The sequence below is a fragment of the Penicillium cinerascens genome (assembly GCF_028974065.1).
Source record: "Penicillium cinerascens strain IBT 15544 chromosome Unknown scaffold_4_segment0_segment0, whole genome shotgun sequence".
In the NCBI taxonomy this organism is placed as follows: Eukaryota; Fungi; Ascomycota; class Eurotiomycetes; order Eurotiales; family Aspergillaceae; genus Penicillium; species Penicillium cinerascens.
In genome coordinates this window covers 1,565,728-1,585,117 of record NW_026695297.1, presented here as the reverse complement: position 1 = coordinate 1,585,117, position 19,390 = coordinate 1,565,728, and the positions used below count along the sequence as shown (strand labels likewise).

The window sequence follows — 19,390 nt, the reverse complement described above, 5'->3', positions numbered from 1 at the left end:
ACAGCGCCGACCGAGAATGAAATATAATAGAAGGGGTATAAAAATAGATCAAGAAACATAAACCTCCAAGTCAATATAGTTCAAGGCCCGCCAGCCTTCGATATTGCAGCCTTGTCCTAATTACCATTATCATTAAACATTCCCTGCGACTCTGCTGGTGCCAAGTGGGTAAGGTCGTCATTCTGCGTGCAAATCGTGATCTTTCAAAGGGGCATAGATGGCCAGGAATTAGAATTGGGAAACGTGGGAAGAACAAAGCAGCCAAAACGAAGTCGCGACGTATTGGTTTGGTTGGCCAATAATTTATTTGCCTTGGTGAAAGGAGAGGTCTTCCGGTGCTGCAAGAGTCAGTTATCATTGAACGGAGCATCTCCAGCGGTATTAAAAACATACTGTGGTCCATGAAAAGCATCGAGCTTTCTCGCCTCTTTGCCTTGGCTGCGCGAGAATCATCCGAACTAGGAGACAGCATGCCATTCAGAGAAGAGAATGGACCAGAGGCTCCAGCAGGTTGACTATACATGTCCTGTTTGTAACCCGCCTGGTCGTAAGAGGGCTGCATTGAAACAAAACCAGCTTCATCGGGGGCACGAGAATGGTCAAGGCCGGTAGGCGCATCGTCCGAGCCTCGGAATGAGGTCTGGTTATACGAGGGAGTCGGTATATCTGAAAACATTTGATGACGTGGGGAACGGACATCACCCGGTGACAGACTGTGGTCAACGGTCAGCTCCACAGATGTTGGACTGGAACCGGAGTCGTCGCCGAAAATGCTGTCGAAGTCGGTAAGGAACATCGAGAACACCGGCGCCGGAATGTTGAGAGTAGGAGCAAAGACGATGCCGACGTTCCTGACCGTCATCTTGTTCACATCAGAGTTACTGACAATCTCGATCAAGAAAAGAGACAGTGCTCGCAGCAATGCTAGGTTTGGCCTCGGTAACCGGTGAACTAGGGAGTTGAAGGCAATGATCTTATTCTGCCGATCATCGAGTTCTGTTTGGATGGAATTAGTTGTGTCACCCGATGTAGGTGAAGGGACAAACAAGTAAGCTTACCGAGGACACGGAGGAAATCCAGATGAAGCTCCCGCGTCAACACCGTAGTGGGGAGTTCTCGGAGGTATTGTTTGAAAAGAGAAGCCACAGCATGGACATCGTAATACTGGTCCCCAGCCAAGAAGTCCACGTCTCCTTCTGTATTGAAACGTTCTTTCAGCGCCTTGATCACAACATTGGAGCCGCTCAAGCGGAAGATACCCTCCTCCGATGCTGCGCCCTTTGCTTGAAGATATTCAATGCAGCGATAGACGACGGCCGGTAGCTCCGCATCGATTCCGTAGGGCCCACAATCCTGCACAGCCTCAGCCAATGGAATGCCGAAGACCGGCTTGACATGCTCTCTCCGCTCGGCTTGAATGTTATTATTCGCCGTAGACACATCGACGGAGGCCTGCGAAGCAAGGTCGAAGGAAGATCGTGTGCGGAATCCCCAGATGCTGCGCTTCTTTTCCTTTGTTGATGTGGGCTTATTGCCCCAAGCTCCCACATCTTGAATCACTGCACCATTCGTAGGCGCAGAGATGATCTTGGGAGACTGCGGTGGCTCGACGGGGCTTTGGTTCAGCTCTCGGAAGTCTGTCGATAAAGCGGCCGGAATACGGGGGGAGCGAGGGGCCTGCTCGAGAGACGATCCCAGTATAGGAGGCTCAGCTGCAACAGTGTCGTCAAAGCTGAAACCCTGGACAGATCCCCCGGCGTCCTGATCGGGGCTTTCAACTCCTCTGCCAGATCGCTTGCTCCCCTCGTTGGGAAGCAATTTGGGCTTTGGCGTAGTGCCGGAAGAATGCTTTGACTGACTCTGGGGTTGACTCCTTGAAGAAGAGTTGCCACGGCTCTCATTGTCTGAGGAAGGTGCCTCGACATATGCCATCAGGGCATCAACCCATGTATCACGCTCCTCGTCACTTTCCGCACAAAGCACATGCCGGACGAGCGCCGATGAATCCTTCTTCTTTGGTTCTAGAACAAGGAAAGCATGCCGATACTGGTTGTCAGAGTCCTCATCAGCACCTGGGGGTGACTGACTCTGGCTAGTGGGATTCTGTGATTGTTTGCCGATCTGTGCATGATGAAGCTTGATAGTACCCATGTGAGGGCCACCGGGAGATTCAAAGTATTTCAGATCGGGTCCGTGGAGAACGAAGTATCGGGCTTTCCAGCCGCCGAAGTTTTTACCTCTCTTGGTGAGATAGCCCTCCTTTCGAGGTTTCCCGTCTGGGCCCCGAAGCATATCTGGCTTTACTTGGCCATGACCTTTGAGCAAGCTCGTCTCATCATCTCGAGGCTCAATGGCATCATTTGTGAGGAACTGGCAAATGACCACTGCAGCTTTCTCGTCCATAGGCGTGTCCAAGAGACTGTCAAAGTATGCATTCAACGCAGCACGCCGGGCATCCACTTTGGCAGGTGAATGACCACTGAAGATGCTGCGATCGGGCAACCTGCCGGAAAATGAGGCGAGTTGTCTGACTTGATGGTCCAATTGAGGCAGGGAAGCAATGATCTTCTCGACCCGCCAAAGCTCAACCATATCAGATCGAGAAATAACACTGAGTGTAAAGACAGGTTCCTCGTCCAGGGGCTTGGATACCATGTAGCTATTTCTGGAAGGTCGAAGCCGTGACGAAGATACCCTGACTTGGATCAAAGGGAGCGCATTCGGGGGCAGAAGCAGCCCGGGGTATTCCTCTGAAACTAAGCCCTGGTATATACTGCTTTCTGGAAACCCGGGTGATCTTGGACTGTCTACCTTGACGGTTGGATCGATTGATGGAATTGGGCCTCCAGGCCTCCCGGTCAGAGGTTGATAATCTCCAGGCTGAAATGGAACTGGATAGTTTGAAGCTCTCGGAGAAATGGGCAGTCCTGAGGGATTATAACCCGCAGACATGTCTCTGGGCATCCGAGGTAAGGGCGAGCCAATGGGCCGATCCTCAGGCCTTGGACTCAATGGAAGGCCGGGGCTCTTGGGCATCGTGACATTTTGATGTCCATTTGAAGTGGGGGGATTAACTCGAGAATTCGTAATGGAGGCGAAGGAGCCAGACTGGCTCATACCTGGCGGCGATCTCGTTGCAAATTCACGAGGGATCGCCGCCGGACTAGCAGATGTAGCAGTATCCGGTGAGCTCTGAGATGTGGTCTCAAACGTGGCAGCTCCAACGGCGCCATGGGTATCTACTTCTTTTTGCAAGCCAACCTCGCGGTCTCGGTCGTCATCTTCTCGCGTCTTTCTTCTCCCACGGTCCACGCTTGGCCGTCCATCTGCTTCCTGCGTATCGCCATAATCGGATTCGGAGTCCGGTTCTGCAGGCCCTGGCAGAGTGTCACCTGGTCGTAGATTCAGCGGTGCAGGGGGTGGCTTGCGGTTCGGCTGTGGTAGTCGCTGTGTTTCGCCTGCGACTGAGGACGAGACGTCGGCTGCGGGACCGAAATCGGATATGCCTTCAAGGGTAATACCGGGCGTCGCAGAGGGTGGGACGACGGATGGCTGATCATTCCGACGCGGTTTGCTCTTGTTCTCGAGCTCTGGCACCACATCCGAATGATCGACATCGGTCAGGGCGGTTCGCGGTACGGATAGATCAGTGGTTGATAGCGGAGGTGCCGTGTCCTGGAACTCTTTGAGCTTCTTCTTATACTTTTCTTTCTCCTTGAAAGCACATTCTAGGTCTTTGTTGAGTCCCAGTATAAGGGTGCGTTGTTTATCAACCAGCTTCCAGAGTTGCGAGTTTTGAGAGGCGGCTTGGTGCTTCTCTCTCAGGAGGTGAACAATGACAGCCTCCGCGGAACCAGCAGCATTAATGAGGTTGCTGATATCCGCTGGACTCAAAGCATTGGCATCGAATGTCGATTTTTGAGAGGCGGAGGATAAGGATGAAATGGCCGAATCGATAGAGGAAGTGCGAGGCATGATGCGGTGCGTCGGATGGTCACCGGGCGCAGACAAAATAGAGCTCACAGACGATGATGCGGAACGATCGGGCTCGGCCACGCCTGGCGGCTTAGGTGAATTTTTGTCACCCGGCCTGTTGGCCATGTCCGCCGTCCCCGTATTCGATATGTTCGAGGATTGAGCGACAGGATGGGCCGAGCTGGAGGGAGGCACGGGGAATGGCGCATTCACCATACGGGAAATAGGCGACCGATTCTGGGAAGGAGACGCGTTGGCACTGGACCTGGGCGAAAGCGGGCTATAGGAAGAGGGCGAGTCCTCGTGAAGAAAGGATTGTGGGAGCGAGCTGGTGTGTAGAGGCGAAGGTGAGATATGGCGGGAGCCAGCTCCGGAGCGCGCCATGTCTGATCGCGCGAGATAATCCCGGGGGATGAGACCGCTATTCAAAGGCGGATGGGCAGATTTGTTCCTGGCCGTGTGACCCGAGTCGTCTTCCATGCCTCGCGGCTGCGACATGGTTCAGGGATCAGCACATCAGAGGGGGTTCGGGGGGGGGGCAAAGGACCCAGGAGGCGGGATGGCGGGTCCCGGGAAGCTGAAGCTTACAGAAAGGGGGTTGTCTCAGCCGAGCAAGAAATCTTACACCCGCCAAAAATCGGGCTTTGTTTCCCAGCGCAAGGTGGGGAAGGAAATAAAGAAAGAAAAGGGGGGGTGTGCACGTTGATAATTGTTTCTGTTTAGTCTCGAACTCCTCAGTGGAGCCCAGCGACGATCGCTGTTTGACAGCCTAGAAACCAGCATTTGGACTCACGGTTTTGGGCCCTTGAACTAGGATAAGTCCGTATACCGATCCTGGTACAATTTCTATGACGGTCTTAGTATATCTCCAGATAGCTATATACCCATCTATGTACACCAGGTAGCAGGTAGTAAAGGGGTCGGATAAAGAGTAGACCAGAAGATCGATTCTACAAGACAAAGCGCTCTCCCGACCTCCTCTCGTCAGCTTCGCGCAAAGACAATGTGTGAGACCTATGATACACGCCAGAAACAGAAACAGAACTAGAAAAGGAGGCGAGAGAAGTAATGTCTCGCTAGAGGAAATGAGAATGGTTCAGTGGAAATGCCCCGGACTCCGCAAATGCAAAGTGGTTATGACATCGAAAAGACCCAAACGCCGGCCAGAAAAACCCTTGTCGGAAACGTCGGGTAAAGGTCATAGAAAATGTACAGAATCATGCAATGTTGCCAGCCATGCCCATGAAAATAGCCTGCGCGGCAAGCTGAAGGGACCAGAATCCAACTTTCTTGAACCGTCTCTTGCGGGCCTGATCATCCACAACATCCCGAGCGAATGCGTCGTATGTCTGCGAAAATTGTTAGCACAAAAGCGGACATGTGCGGTTAGATTTTTTGGGAGGGGGAGGCCAAGAGATATACTTACAGCAGCGGACAAGTCATCCATTAAACTACTGTCAAAGATAGTCCAGCTCCCATCGAAGTCGCTGACGCGCTTGACGAGGCGGCAATTGATAGGAATGAAGGTGCGCTTTGAGTTGATGTAGGCGACAATCGGTCGGATAAGTGCGTTATTGATATAGGAGAGATCTCGAGTAAATATCGGGACCGCGGCTCGAACATTGTTGAGGTTGACTCGCAAGTCCATGACCAAGAACCGTTTGTCAGCATTGGATGCGGACTCTGTATCATCTTGGGACTGCTGAGGCAAAGTCTCTGGGTATTGATTGGAAGTAACGGTGGCCTCCAGTCTGTCATAAAAATCAACCATCACCTTTGCGATGCTTTCATCGTTCTCGGAAGGTAACATGATGTCCGCCACAATGTCCACAGTGCCTTCATGAATCCACGAAAAGGGTCCTTGGACACCTCGATTCAAATGGTCGATATTCAACCCGTCAACACGAATTCTGTTGTGTTGCTTCCAGGGACTAGGCTTTCCATCTTCCTCGGTCTTTTGATCTAACCGGAGCCCAGTGAAACCGTGGGTCTGACGGGGGTGAATGGTGAACAACGAGTTGTCAAAAGACCCCGACATCATGTTGGCAGAGAGGAAGTCATAGAAGAGCCACTGCTTGCGCAGCTGGGGTAGGTCGCATGAGAAAATGCTGACGGAGAACGGTCGAAAGTTATCGGGCTGATAAATCGTGACCAACACGTCATGCATTTTGAATGAATCGATCTCGAAATCACCGGGCTGATGCTCATGTCGATACGATTTGGGGTCCAGATCTTCCTCTGGCCAGTAGACTTGCCGGCGATCAACAACACCTCGTATTCCTTTAACCTCGACGTCGCGAAGGGGGCCTTTTCCGTTGAGCCATTTCGTAAACGACAGAGTGACGTTGACACTCTCGATGGATAGGTCGAATTGCGTGTAATTGGTATCCTCCTCTTCGGTTACAAGCGATGGGTCTTCGGGCCCAGGATCACCTCGAGCTGCGGCGGCGGCGGCAGCAGCGGCAGTCGTCGGAGAGCCTTTGCTAACATGCCCGGTCCCCTGACCGGGCCGCCGCGATACAAACACGTTTTTGAAAGTGATGACGCCATTCTTCCATTTGGGTACGATGGCAGACTCGAAGACAACTTTAACTCCAGATGATTTGGTAAGGTAGTTACCTACCCATCCGGCGAGCGTTTCTGTTTCAATGTTAGCAAAGGTATCGCCCAGGATGTCTCGGATAAATACCCTGCGCAAAGACCGTGTTGATGGCCAGGATTAACAGCGAGAAGAATGTTGTGGTTCCCACAACGACCCAGACAACATGGCCAAGTAGAACCCATGAGAAAAGTGCCGTGATTTCATCTAAGTTGAAGGGCCGTACACTCCGAATAGAAAACCACTTGAATCGCACCTTAAGGCGCGACCAAAATCCAGTCGCTGCGGCCAAAAGTTCTTCCTTTGTGGGCCGATGTAAATGGGGCATATGCGGCAAGCGATCCATCAAGTGGCGATTGGGAGGTGTGGATGGACGCGGTCCTTGAGGCAGTTTCGACGGAGGGGTTTGCGGAGGAATTTGATCGGGATTTTGGGCGTGAGAAATATCATCTTCCTTGATGGGGCGACGATCGCTGGATGCACCTTTATCAGACTGGTTGTTGTTTGATGTATGTAAAGCTCGCTTCCAGACATATTGAGCGGCTATCTGGGTTGAGGGAACGATGCAAGCCACGCCACCTTCGGCCGCAGTGGAGCTAGGAGAAACACCGAGAACGAGAAAGCCCCCGGAAGCAACTCGTCTCGTAAGAGGGATGGCCTTTTTGGATGTTGAGAATCGTTTGCCTGTGGAAAACGAGTCGAAGACCTTCGCATCGGGGGCGGAGATGCGATTTCGTATGCGACCGCGAAATGGGCTCGCCGATTCCCATAGATGGGTATACAGGCGACGTCCAAAGTTGGCGGACATCTTCGTCTTCACATCCTGCGACTCATAGGTAAGGGGAAAGAGAGAGGGAACGTTGGTTGATGGTGTCAGGACTCAGCGAGCTCCGGGAATGAAATCATCGGTGTTTGTTTTGTTTGCACCGGCCCGAAAATTCCACGCCCACACTTTTTCTACGAGGGGCGCCCGATAAATTCTGCGATAACGATTCTCCCAAATTTTTGTATTCTTGTCAACACCATGTCTGCCCCTACAGCTCTTCGTCAGCCGGCGGAGCCCGAGGCCCAGCCCATTCAGGCCATGGGTAAGGAAATTTCACTCGTTCGCTCTCTCACAACTAACCGTTTAAATAGACCAGGACGATGAAGTCTTGATTGATGCACAGGCGACCGCTGAGCCTGATGCTTCCAACCCCGTCGCCGAATATGCGGGAGACAGTGAAATGCGCATCGATGAAGAGGGCCGTCCCGTTTTCACGCCGGCCAAGGAAACCAACGCCGCATACCGCATCGAGACTCGCAAGGTGCCTGTCCCGCCACACCGCATGACACCGCTCAAAGCGAACTGGACCAAGATCTGCCCTCCTATCGTCGAACACCTCAAGCTGCAAGTGCGGATGAACGTCAAGAGCCGAGCGGTGGAACTACGAACCTCCAAGTTCACCAGCGACGTGGGGGCATTGCAGAAGGGCGCGGATTTCGTTAAGGCCTTCACTCTCGGTTTTGACATCGACGACGCGATCGCTCTTCTGCGACTGGACGATCTCTACATTGAGACCTTTGAAATCAAGGATGTTAAGACATTGAACGGGGAGCACCTTGGACGCGCAATTGGCCGTATTGCCGGCAAGGATGGAAAGACCAAATTTGCGATTGAAAATGCCAGTCGGACTCGCGTGGTGCTTGCAGACCAGAAAATCCACATTCTGGGTGGATTCAAGAACATTCACATTGCCCGTGAGGCCATCGTCAGCCTGATCTTAGGTAGCCCTCCGGTTAGTCTCTCCCGAAAAACAAAATCCTTTTCTTTTCTGACACGCAACAGGGCAAGGTCTACGGCAACCTCCGAACGGTTGCTTCACGTATGAAGGAGCGGTTCTAATAATCACCACATTCCTCAAAACGAGTTTCGGCATGGTATCGGCGTTCGGGAGCATTCCGATTTTGGGCTTTCAAAGATGTTATGTTATATAGGCGTGACGACATCAAGATATCCATCTTGACAAAAATATCCCGTTCACTTATTTGAACAAAGACATATTTCAATATTTGAACATTGTGGTATTAGAAGGCTATAGTAGACAATGCCCCGTTCTCTAGTCCTTCTTCAACGGGTGGAACACCTCCTCGATTCCATTTGAAGTGATGATCATCACTTGCAAGTGGTCACCGACCTCAATGTGCCGCTCCACAGCACTTGTAAATGCATCCCGTACCAATTGCTTGACCGTTTCTTGGGGAAGAGGCTCCGCCTTCTTCTGCTCGAGTGCATGTCCCTCTCCGCTGCCAGGAATGTATTGGTTCTTGAAGTTGACCTGGTTATCCAGGAACGGCATGATCAAGCTTGCTGCGGCGCCGGCAGCCCGGCATTGCTCCCGCTCGTACGAACCCACAGGATCGTAGCTGTAGAGAGCTCCCTTGCCTTCCTCGTCCAGGCCGGCCAAGATGGCATGTACGTAGTAGGGGAAGAATCGCTTCCCGTATAGAATGGTCGACAGCCGCTGCGCACAAGCTGAGACGGACATGGACTTGCCGTGCTGATACTTGTACATCCTCACCACGGCATCCAGCCGTTCCTTGAGGGCATTGCCGTCCGCAGCGAAGCCCACCACGGACAGAATGATGTGAGCACCCTCGCCAGTCTCATCATCACCGCCGATCTTGAAGACCTTCGGAACCATGCGAGAGTTGATATTGTAGCCTGATGTGGAACGGGTGTCGCCAGCAAGGATCGCGAAATCGGAACCTGTGATGCCCAGAGTCGAGCCGCCATTGTCGGTGTATCTAGTACAAACTCATTAGCTCGGGACCTTTGAGGCTCTAGTCAAGGTGACTTCATACGGGTAGAATCCATGCTGTCTGAGGGGAGCAGCTGTGGGCTGGGAGAAGGAGTATCCGATGGTCTCACCGCGAGATGGGTGATCCAAGAGGGACGTCATCGTGAAGAAGTGAAGATTCAAGAAAGAGTGTTTTCAGCAAGAAGTTGGAACAGAGCGACACTGAAGGAGGAAATGGGTTGTAGAAATTGGACGGTCGTGAGTTGATGGCAGTAGTGCAGATTCCCAGATGTCTGACGCGGTGCTGTAGCTGCCTTTCGCTTACGTAACGACAGCTCCCGCCGCACTGCTACAAGGTCGAACTACTTCCAAGGGACCCGAGCTTCCCATTTGCAATACCGGTTTGGCTTCTGATGAAAACAAGCCTCTTGTTGCAGGTTTGCTCTTGTGCCCTTTTCAGATCTTTATTTTGCTCCATATTGGGCTTCGACTACGGTAGAGTAGGATACTACGGCCGGCGACATTATGCTCGGTCTTGTTTCATATGATAGCAGTGACGAGGACGAGGTCGTGATCAAGACACCTCTCGAATCAACGGTATGGAGTTTTTTCATGTATCGGGTCTCTTTGCTGACAACGTTTTCGACAGCGCAATGAAAAGCTTCCTGCCACGGCCCCGCCAGCAGATCAGACCAGAGGTGATATTTCCCGCTAGGTCCCAAAGACACCTGGTTGATTTACCCCAAGCTAATGCTATCTCATTTGTAGACAAAATCCCTGTCCATCATGTGCACAAATTTCCGCCCACAAGTACAGCCTCCAACGAAGCCCCAAGTGGCCCTGTTCTCGGTCCTGCATCTGGCCCAACACCGATCGACCAGGCGCAGTCACCAGATACCCGTACCGAAACCGACCGCTCCTCTCCTTTCTCGGCATCACGAGCTTTGATTCAAGATCTCACGCTCCCTCCAGTCCCCAACCTGGACATTCCACCGTCTCCTCCCGGGTCTCCCGATCCTGCGGCAAACGCCAAGTTCGAGCATTTCCTGTCTCTCAAGAAGCAGGGTGTTCACTTCAATGCAAAGCTTGCCAACTCGTCGTCTCTTAAGAATCCCAGTTTATTAAAGAAGATGATGGAACACGCGGGTATCGACGAGCAATCCCAATATGATACGGCCTTGCCGGCAGCCTTGTGGAGTACTTCCAACCTTCCCAAATGGAGCTTCAAGGAAGAACTTTTAAGAACCCAACAAGAAATCCGGCAGCAAACGGAAGAGAAGAAGTCATCCGGCCAGAGGTCTTCCATTGATTTTGTGTCCGGTTCGGATACAAAAAAAAAATCCAATGCATGAATATGAATTGTTGATGTCCGGATTGACCTACAGAGGCGCCAAACCTTTGCATAATATGAGATGGCCACAGTGTTTCTCACGATGGGCAGGTCCTCTGATCCACTCAGTCTCAGAACATGATGAGCGTCATGAGTGAGGAAAGGGAGTATTCCCATGCTCCATGTGCAATGTTCAGGCCTCCCTTTTCGGAAGAGCCTGGGTTGGCATCAATACCCGTCGACCATTTGTGGGCAGAACTTTGAAGAGATTACGATAGAGAAATATTCGATTCAAGTCACTCGCCGATGACAAGAATGACCCTTTCAGCTTCCACCACCACCACCCGCGCCTGCTGATCTGTTGCGGCGTCTTGCTCTCTCATATAGACTCACGCAGGAAACCAAGACCATTCTGTCAAAGATTTCCCCGTATCCTCCGTTGATCTGAAGCTTTCCGCATTTAGCGGTAGATCTCTCGCGGGTGAAGACGGCCATAAGCCGACCCGTTCGCTCATCAACCAGCTTGAAGTTTCGCACTCCCCTCATGAGAGAAGTCGAGTCATCCTCCACCTTGACATGCCGCGTGTGTTTCCAGAGAAAAGAGCGCCTTTCGCCATTGGGGTCCCCTATCTGGCTCGGCACGGTCATCTCAAACCGATATTTCACATGCATGACGGATTTTCTGGTCATGTCCTCCCACTGAGCATTCCCGTCGTCGGGGTTTCCCAGACCCAACTTGCAGTCGCCCGAGAACTTGAGGAACTTGCTGACAGCCACCACGGGGCCTTTGTTGCTGTCCCCCGCGTGCAGAGTGATATCGAACTTTTTGATATTCCACAAGGAAACCTCTCCGTAATACAATGTTTGATCGTCTGTAGGTTTGATCTCATAGCGCTGGTGGAAGGGCTTCCTGTAGATATGGTATAGGCGCGAAGGGCCCTGTTCGTCCAACTCGGCGAGAGCCGATGCGATGGATTCGGACCGGGGCGAAGCTGAAGGCATGATGAGTGTACTGTACTACAAGCCGGGCGCTTCCCGGGCCTTTAATACGAGGTGGAAAGAGAGCCACGGGTTGAACGCGATCGGCGGCGGATACGAGGCTTTGGGGAGGCTGAGCAAATCAGGATCACTGCATTCCCACATGTAGACGGGCCGAGAGGCCAATACGAGATTGCCGGAAATAACGATGCAATCGAGAGCTTGGAATTACCGAATAGTAACTCGAAATGAAGGAAACTCGCTACTACGGTGTTTAACCGCGCGCGTGTGGGCGCTGAGTCAGCAGGAGCTCCGTCAGCTTGACTGCCTAAGCTTCCTCCATTGAGCATCGTCATCGTTCAATCCCGTTCCCCTTCTCCCCCATTTCATTCTTCACTCCCCATTTTCTCCTCTGCACTTGGGCGGTTTTCACTCAGTCCTGTTTCATAATGAACCACTTCCCCGAAGCCTGGGGCCGAGTAGGTTCAGCCAAACCCCGTGGTCGCTACATTGCTAACACTACCTGCAGCCCAGGGACGATGTCTACGGAGCTTACAACTCTTCATATCTTCAAACCAATGGCCCCAAGGCGCATACCTCGTCGCCGGCCGTGACTGGAACGTCGGTCGTGGGCGTGAAGTTTAATGGCGGTGTCGCCCTGGCCACCGACAACCTAGGTACGTACACTCTCATCTCCCGCTTCATTGCCCTCCGGTCCGGAAATCCCATTCTAACTCACTCTGTTTCGGCTCTAGCATCGTACGGATCCCTCGCACGTTTCACCGACGTGAAGCGTCTGCGCTCCTTTGGCGACAAGGCAGTGGTCGGATTTGGTGGAGATGTGTCCGATATGCAATACATTGACCGTCTCCTCGAATCCATCGATATCCGAGAGAACTACTCGACTCACGGCAACATGCTCAATGCCAAGAATCTGCATACCTACCTCGCCAAGGTATTCTATAAACGGCGCTCCGAATTCAACCCACTGTGGAACCACGTTCTTGTCGCAGGCTTCGACGGGGAGGGCGAACCGTTCCTCAGCTCAGCAGATCTTCTGGGAACAACTTTCTCTGCTCCTCACCTGGCAACCGGGTTTGGTGCCCACCTTGCAGTTCCGATCCTTCGACGTGTGTTCCCCGACGAGAAGCCGATCGAAGAAATTAGCCGCGACCAGGCTGTGGCGGCCCTGAAGGAGTGCTTGAAGGTTCTGTTCTACCGTGATGCACGGAGTCTAGACAAATATTCGATAGCGGTGATTACCAAGGAGGGCATCGACTTGAAGGAGGACGAACAGCTCGAGGGCCAGAGCTGGGCCTTTGCCGAGAGAATCAAGGGATATGGGGCTCAGACAAACTAGATTTCGAACTTTTTTTTTTTTTGGGTTATCGTCATACTCGCCTAGTTTGATTACATGAGGACCCCAATGAATGAAGATTGGATGAAACGGTTGGATATGAACGTTGATGACAATTGATATGTACAATGCCCCTATAAGAGCCGTTTCTCACAGCTTGGGGCTAGGCTTGTCGTAGACTACGCGATTGACGCAGGACCCAACCCCTTCCAGCGAGACTGTGACCCGGTCACCGTCCTTGAGCCACAGAGCAGGCTTTCGACCCATGCCGACACCTTGCGGTCTTTTGCATCGCAGTTAGCATCGTTGATCGAGTGCACAGATTGGGTTGTACTTACGTTCCGGTGAAGATCATGTCTCCGGGGAGAAGAGTGGTCCCCTGGGACAGGAAAGCGATGGTCTCGGCCACGCCGAAAATCATATCCTTGGTAGAAGAGGACTGGACGGTCTTGCCGTTCAACGTGGTCGAGATTTGGAGGGCATTTGGATCGGAAATCACCTTGGAGGAGACGATGCCCGGTCCAAATGGGGCCCAGCCATCGAAGCCTTTACCCAATCCCCACTGGCCTCCGCCACGCTTAATCTGCCATTCGCGATGAGAGACGTCGTTTCCAACCGCGTAGCCCAGGACGTAATCCAGAGCTTTGCTCTCGGAAACGTCCTTGGCCTCCTTGCCAATGACGATAACTAGTTCACACTCGTAGTCGAGACCCTCGCATTCCTGGGCAATTTGCGCAACGGGGATATCATCTGTCGGACCGGCGATAGATGTCACGGGCTTAAAGAACAGCACCGGATACTTGGGAATGGGCAGATTGGACTCCTTGGCGTGCTGCTCGTAGTTCAGTCCGAGGCAACGGACGGTCCCGATATCCTTGCGCGCCAGAGGAGCAAGGAGCATGCGCACGTCGGCAATTTTCTCGGTGACCCGGTGTTGACCGAAGATATCACCCTGGATGACTTTTGCTCGAGTAACCTGGGAAATGTCAGTGACCCCCGACGGGAGGATCGCATCTCCGTAATAGATGTGGCCATCCTTGGCCAGGAAGCGGACGAGATGCTAGGGGGGAATTAGCCAATTGGAATTTGCAGGTAGAAAATCTACTTACCGTGAAAGTAGCCATGATGGGGGAATAAAATGAGGAGTAGATAAGGGTGATGTAGGCCGCCTAAGTACCATGTAGATCAAGAAGCTCCATTCGGCCGGGAAATGGACGTGGGGCCCGGCGGAAAACGGAGCTGGCGAGCTTCGCGCTTCCCCAGGCGCGGCCATCCAATGGTTTGCATCCCCCTTGACTTCATTACTCTGTGATGGCCCGGCTCTCCGGTCTTCAGCGGGAGGTCTTGTCCCTCTACCGAAAGTGTCTACGTGCAATCCGCCAGAAACCTCTGGTAAGCCGCCGTTTCCCTCCCCTTCCCCCACCCCTAGACTTCCGCTGATGTACCGAAGGAATCAAGAAGCAATTTCCAAAATTATGCTAGGTATGTCTCTTTCCCGGGACTCCCCCAGTCCTCGGTGCACTCCGGCTGAGACGGCCTAGGGCGGAGTTCCAAAAGCACCTCTCGGTGAATAAAAAGGACTTTGGCGCCATCGAGTATCTCCTGCGCAAGGGCCACCGCCAGCTCGAGATGTACGCTTCTCCGGGAATTCGTAATATTCGATGAGTGCGCTCCCGGACCTTTCTCTCTTCTTTCCGTGGGTTTCTCGTGTTTCTGGATCTTCCAATTACCAGCTCACCGGTGGCTAGAGGTAGAGTCACTCTGCCCTCGAGGCCCTCAAGGGCCCCGAGTCCACCCGACGCAGTCCTATTGAGGAAGTAGCAGGCGTGGACGTGTACGATATCGACAGAAATCTGGCGGCATTCTGTCTTGGTCCTTTTGGGAAGGACCCCTGTGTATATAACCTTGTATGATCCAAATTCAATCTGATAGAGGGCCACGTCATTAAAATTAACTACGTTGTCATTCATATTGGTAGTGATTTGCAACTTGGGGCACGATATACTTCGACCGATATACTGTATATGTGTACCCTAGGCTTACAAACGATGATTATCCAAGCAAAAGATCGCGCCACCAGATGACTAGCTTAAAATACCGAGACTGGAATATTCGAGATCCCGAATGGTATGTAGTGCAGCGAGATGACACTCGATGGCGATAGAGGATTGGAGAAGTTGGCAGAACGAGCTACCCGCTTCTGGAAGTTTCTGACAAACCAGCAGCGGCAAGGCACCACCTCGAGCTATATAGTATATAATACGGCGATTTTGCAGGGAATGAAATCTATCATCCTTCTCAAGAACCTTTGTACTCAACAAAGAACCCAAGAACTCCAAAATCAATACAAGATGGCCTACCTGTGCAACTCCGATTTCCGTCCACTCTTTCGCCTGCTCGATGACTACGAGACCCACCGTTCCCGCCCCACTCCCTCTCCATCGCGCTTCACCCCAGCTTTCGATGTACGCGAGCTGACCGATGGCTATTACCTCGACGGGGAGTTGCCCGGAGTGGACCAGAGCGGAATCGACATCGAGTTCAGTGATCCGCAGACACTGGTCATCAAAGGTCAAACTCAACGCTCCTACCAAAACGAGAAGGAAAACACCGTCTCCCCGCGTCGCGCTCGCCGGTGGCGCCAGCCTACTGTCGAGGATGAGGAAGCCGATTCTATCGACACCGACACCGACGCAGACACCGACACCGTCGGCTCCGTGACGTCGACTGACCGGGCCCAGCCATCCTTCCACTACTGGGCTTCGGAGCGGTCAATCGGCGAGTTCCAGCGGACCTTCACCTTCTCAACTCGTGTCGATCAAAATGCAGTGCGCGCCAGCCTGAAGAACGGCATCTTGTCAGTCGTCGTACCCAAAGAGACTGCGCCCACGACGAAGAAAATCCGCATTCAATAATACGCTTTGACTTGAGTTGTATTCTCTACGCATTGGGACCCGGGATTCTGGCGCCTCTTGATTTATTATATGGCACATGTATGACTAGCATATATTCGACATAATGAACTTATCATAAAAACCTTAGCATTCACCGCATTTACGATATGTGATATGTAACATGTAGCTTTCTCTGCCAGGTCGGATCCAATGCTGCAATGAGCTGCAAACTCCTTGCTTTGGCGCGTGGTTGAGATCTTCCTCAGCTAGACCCTGGGCGTGTCTCCTGCAGGGATGCAGGTCGAGTGGCGAGGTGGCTGATGTACGAACTTAAAAAAAAGCAGGGACGGGGAAATGTCCCACGAGCCGATATACCCCTAGGCTAAGCGGTAAACGACTTGGTTCCAGCTTGCAATCGGGGTATGCGCGGGCTACGGGCAGAAGCAAAAGCAGAGCTGGAATTGTCTTGAATCATGAAATTGATTGAAACGAATGCATTTCTGACAAGGCCAATGACGCCCATGAACAACGCCTTAATTCACGCAAATAAACGAGGGTATACCGATTCAAACTCCATGGACCAGAAAGAAACCCCGATTCCACCACGAAACACCTCATGAACTTTTATGTTGACGCAACCAAAACCGGCAGAAAGTAAAGCAAAAAAACACCGTCATCCATATCGAGATCAGTAAACTGAAACCACAAAAGAAAAAACAAAAAAACAAAAACAAACATGTCGTTATATGAACATTTCAGGCTGGGGACTCGCTTTCGTCAATTTGCGGCGGTAATCATGGCTTCGGCTTCGAGATCGACCTCGATACATTTCTGAGAGGGGGAATTCCGCCTCCTTTTCTATCCCGGCTTGCAGATGATCTGGAGACAAGATCGTCGGCAGCGGGGGCGCATCGGTGCTCGGTCCCTGGCACCACATCCGGCTGCTGTATCTGCTCTTGGATCGAGAGTGGTCGATCCACGCGTCGCGATTTCCGTACGCATGATGCCCAGAGATGGGCCGATGCGTTCGGCCTCGAATATTCGTGCCTGCGATCTCCTGATAGCTGGGCGTTGCCACCAAAGTTGCCGAGGAACTCGACCTGGAAGAGACGTCAACCGCGCTTTTGTAAAAGCTATCGTCAGGTGGAGTCCTTCCGGTATAAACTCTTGGCTCTTGCTGAGAAGCGAACGCATACAGTGTCTCCACAACGGCAGGCTCTGGGGCTTCAGGGTATTCCGTGTATCGAGGAGCGCACAATGTAGATCGGCGCGCCCGCAATCCCGCATCGGGCTGGGTGACTGGGCCACTGCCGTCGTACCAGCGAGTGGTGGCTGGATACGGCCGCGGGACGTTACCAGCCTGAGCGTCCTGGATGCTGAGGTGGCGCTGGAATTTATCGCCGTGGCCGCAGGACTGGTCACCTCCGAGGTAGACGTTCTTGGTGGTGTCCGCAGCGCAGGAACTAGAAGCCTGCGAATCGAATGACGCGCTTGTTCGGCTTCGCTGAAGGGAACGAACGGATGTCGCAGAGCTGTACCCGCTGTCGGACTTGTTGAGCGATCGAAGAGTGCTTTGATCGACCCCGGTGCCCATCACACTCTTCTCCAGGGGAACGTCGTACATGGCGATACCCTCATCCTCTGCCTCACCGGGGAAGACCGAACTGCCCCGGGGCACTGCCATAACGGGCGACTTCTCGAACGAGAATGGACTGTCGGGTACATCGTCTGATTTCTTCACTTCGGACAGCAAGGGAATCTCCAGGGTAGAGCCTCTCTTAGCAACGGTCTCGGCATTCTCCAACCCGAGCCCCGGCGCTGTAGAATGAGGAATCCGCTCACTTGGGCACGGGGATGCAGAGCCATTGACCACTCGTAAGGATCCCAATTTGAGAGCTCCGAGCTGAGTATACCGAGTGTCTGTGGGACTGGTTGGCCGCGCTGGTAGCAAAAAGGGCAGCGGGGTTCTCTCGCACGGAGGCAGAGGCCATTGTAAACCCCGAGGCTCCATCAGATCATCGGAGCTCTCGGGCTCCCCAATTGGGGACGGTAGACGTCGAACGGCACCCGTTGTTCGCCGCGTAGCGACCCCCGGCCGTGTTAGCAAGGACCGACGGCGGGTCAGCGAGAAACGCTGGTTACCAACCAAGAAGGCCGTGTTAGAGGACGTTGCATCCTCGATCGGGCTCTCGTAGATCACACTCCTATGTCTCTGCAGAGAAGTCTGGATAGAGTTGGCCCGTCTCGGTTGTTCTGGAACCGAAGGTGTCTGGGAATAATCAGTCCGTATTCGGGGTTGATACGAGGCTCTTCTGATGGGCGGGTTGGTGGAAAGAGAGCCCGAACGAGGTGCAACGGGCTCCGGGATCTGATCCTTCAGAGATTGGGTCGGAGATAGAGCAGGGCTCTCGTTAGGGCTCTGCTCTGGTGCACCTGGCTCTGCTTCGAACAAGGTTGGAGGGATCTCCGTCGCTTTCGGATAGCTAATTCTGATATCCCTGGAGATCTGGGAACCAACCCAAGGGTTTTGCCATCCAATCAGCCCCGTGGCAAGCTCCGGCTGATCGGGTTCAGGGCGAGATAGCTGCGGAGAACTAAAAGCTAGTTTCTTCGTCAGAGGCTTGGAAAGGCGGCTGGCACGGCGGCTCTCATCTTTCGCTGAGCTCGATTGTAGATTGCCCATGGCGTCACAGGCACCAAGAGCAAAGAGTGTGAATTCCCCAAGGCTTTAAAAGGAAGACCCTGCGCAGCATGGGATGGCCAAAGTAAATATATCAGATGAAGGGGGCCTGAGGGGCAAACAGAAAGTGGGCCAGTGGTTTCCCAGGATTCTGTTCAGATTAGATCGAATCCCGGGCAATTGACGTCAAACCACGCCGTGATTGCTGAGAGATCGATCCGGGCACCAAGTTGTGCCACCCGTTGCGTTTGCAATCGGCCGTACGATTTGGCGGCTGAAGGGCCCCCGTGCGGAGACGATGGAGGAAACCCGTGTTTCAGATTGGTAGATGATGCGGAGATCGGTTGGACCGGAGCCACGAAGGCGAGAAGGGCGGGGATGGCAAGAGTGTTGAGGTTACAACACGTCCAGGGAGAGGGTCTTCACAGAATTCACGAAGACCGTGTCCAGTACCCAGTCCCTCAGTACTTCCAGTATGCTCGGTCCGTCTACTCCCGAGTAGACGGCGGGGGAATCAACAATGAAACAGGGAGTATACCCAATATGTATGAACAGGTTGAAACACGAAAGCAATCACAACAACAGAAAAAAAAAAAGAACAATAACAAGAACAAGCAACGAGGCAGGAATCTGCCTCCACGGAGGGGGGGAAGCTGGGCACTAGATACATAAAAAGTCGAGGGATGCAGGACGACGAGACGAATGCGTTTAGTTCGCCACGAGTCAACTTGCGAGCTCTCCCTGTTCTCGGGCCAGCGCCATCGCGTAGCGTAGGGACGTGCGTTGGGGGATGCTGC

The 19,390-nt window shown here is 52.9% G+C and overlaps 11 protein-coding genes across 11 annotated transcripts; 5 read left to right on the top strand and 6 right to left on the bottom strand.

Moving 5' to 3' along the window:
* Positions 1-303: 303 nt before the first annotated feature.
* N7498_008578 (GTPase-activating protein BEM3) lies at positions 304-4,473 on the bottom strand (the record flags this gene model as incomplete). Its single annotated transcript, XM_058455640.1, has 3 exons — positions 304-338; positions 394-996; positions 1,059-4,473. 3 exons carry the CDS (start codon positions 4,471-4,473, stop codon positions 304-306), a joined length of 4,053 nt encoding a protein of 1,350 aa, XP_058305628.1.
* Positions 4,474-5,170: 697 nt separating this feature from the next.
* On the bottom strand, positions 5,171-7,382 carry N7498_008577 (mitochondrial distribution and morphology protein; the record flags this gene model as incomplete). The annotated part of the gene is made up of 3 exons (XM_058455639.1): positions 5,171-5,324; positions 5,402-6,615; positions 6,665-7,382. The coding sequence occupies 3 exons, from the start codon at positions 7,380-7,382 to the stop codon at positions 5,193-5,195; spliced, it is 2,064 nt and encodes a 687-aa protein (XP_058305627.1). The 3' UTR covers positions 5,171-5,192.
* Positions 7,383-7,598: 216 nt separating this feature from the next.
* Positions 7,599-8,459, top strand: N7498_008576 (pre-rRNA-processing protein PNO1; the record flags this gene model as incomplete). The annotated part of the gene is made up of 3 exons (XM_058455638.1): positions 7,599-7,662; positions 7,712-8,352; positions 8,403-8,459. 3 exons carry the CDS (start codon positions 7,599-7,601, stop codon positions 8,457-8,459), a joined length of 762 nt encoding a protein of 253 aa, XP_058305626.1.
* A 150-nt stretch (positions 8,460-8,609) lies between these two features.
* On the bottom strand, positions 8,610-9,571 carry prs3 (proteasome core particle subunit beta 6). Its single transcript, XM_058455637.1, has 2 exons — positions 9,419-9,571; positions 8,610-9,361 (listed from the first exon to the last, which is right to left on the bottom strand). The coding sequence occupies exons 1-2, from the start codon at positions 9,514-9,516 to the stop codon at positions 8,674-8,676; spliced, it is 786 nt and encodes a 261-aa protein (XP_058305625.1). The 5' UTR covers positions 9,517-9,571; the 3' UTR covers positions 8,610-8,673.
* A 308-nt stretch (positions 9,572-9,879) lies between these two features.
* Positions 9,880-10,706, top strand: N7498_008574 (HCNGP domain-containing protein; the record flags this gene model as incomplete). The annotated part of the gene is made up of 3 exons (XM_058455636.1): positions 9,880-9,951; positions 10,004-10,052; positions 10,123-10,706. The coding sequence occupies 3 exons, from the start codon at positions 9,880-9,882 to the stop codon at positions 10,704-10,706; spliced, it is 705 nt and encodes a 234-aa protein (XP_058305624.1).
* A 302-nt stretch (positions 10,707-11,008) lies between these two features.
* N7498_008573 (uncharacterized protein) lies at positions 11,009-11,686 on the bottom strand (the record flags this gene model as incomplete). Its single annotated transcript, XM_058455635.1, has 1 exon — positions 11,009-11,686. One exon carries the CDS (start codon positions 11,684-11,686, stop codon positions 11,009-11,011), a length of 678 nt encoding a protein of 225 aa, XP_058305623.1.
* Positions 11,687-12,111: 425 nt separating this feature from the next.
* Positions 12,112-13,022, top strand: pre4 (proteasome core particle subunit beta 7; the record flags this gene model as incomplete). Its single annotated transcript, XM_058455634.1, has 3 exons — positions 12,112-12,141; positions 12,192-12,339; positions 12,418-13,022. The coding sequence occupies 3 exons, from the start codon at positions 12,112-12,114 to the stop codon at positions 13,020-13,022; spliced, it is 783 nt and encodes a 260-aa protein (XP_058305622.1).
* Positions 13,023-13,169: 147 nt separating this feature from the next.
* On the bottom strand, positions 13,170-14,143 carry N7498_008571 (fumarylacetoacetate hydrolase family protein; the record flags this gene model as incomplete). The annotated part of the gene is made up of 3 exons (XM_058455633.1): positions 13,170-13,302; positions 13,358-14,079; positions 14,129-14,143. 3 exons carry the CDS (start codon positions 14,141-14,143, stop codon positions 13,170-13,172), a joined length of 870 nt encoding a protein of 289 aa, XP_058305621.1.
* Positions 14,144-14,330: 187 nt separating this feature from the next.
* Positions 14,331-14,684, top strand: N7498_008570 (succinate dehydrogenase assembly factor 1; the record flags this gene model as incomplete). Its single annotated transcript, XM_058455632.1, has 3 exons — positions 14,331-14,411; positions 14,470-14,501; positions 14,561-14,684. 3 exons carry the CDS (start codon positions 14,331-14,333, stop codon positions 14,682-14,684), a joined length of 237 nt encoding a protein of 78 aa, XP_058305620.1.
* A 686-nt stretch (positions 14,685-15,370) lies between these two features.
* On the top strand, positions 15,371-15,934 carry N7498_008569 (Hsp20/alpha crystallin family protein; the record flags this gene model as incomplete). The annotated part of the gene is made up of 1 exon (XM_058455631.1): positions 15,371-15,934. One exon carries the CDS (start codon positions 15,371-15,373, stop codon positions 15,932-15,934), a length of 564 nt encoding a protein of 187 aa, XP_058305619.1.
* A 721-nt stretch (positions 15,935-16,655) lies between these two features.
* On the bottom strand, positions 16,656-18,596 carry N7498_008568 (uncharacterized protein; the record flags this gene model as incomplete). The annotated part of the gene is made up of 1 exon (XM_058455630.1): positions 16,656-18,596. The coding sequence occupies one exon, from the start codon at positions 18,594-18,596 to the stop codon at positions 16,656-16,658; it is 1,941 nt and encodes a 646-aa protein (XP_058305618.1).
* Positions 18,597-19,390: the final 794 nt, after the last annotated feature.

Bases quoted from the DNA above. Each gene is read 5' to 3' on its own strand.
- prs3 (XM_058455637.1), bottom strand. From the start codon at position 9,516: ATGACGTCCCTCTTGGATCACCCATCTCGCGGTGAGACCATCGGATAC. The intron at 9,362-9,418 runs GTATGAAGTCAC...AGTTTGTACTAG, and splicing joins AGACAGCATGGATTCTACCC to ATACACCGACAATGGCGGCT.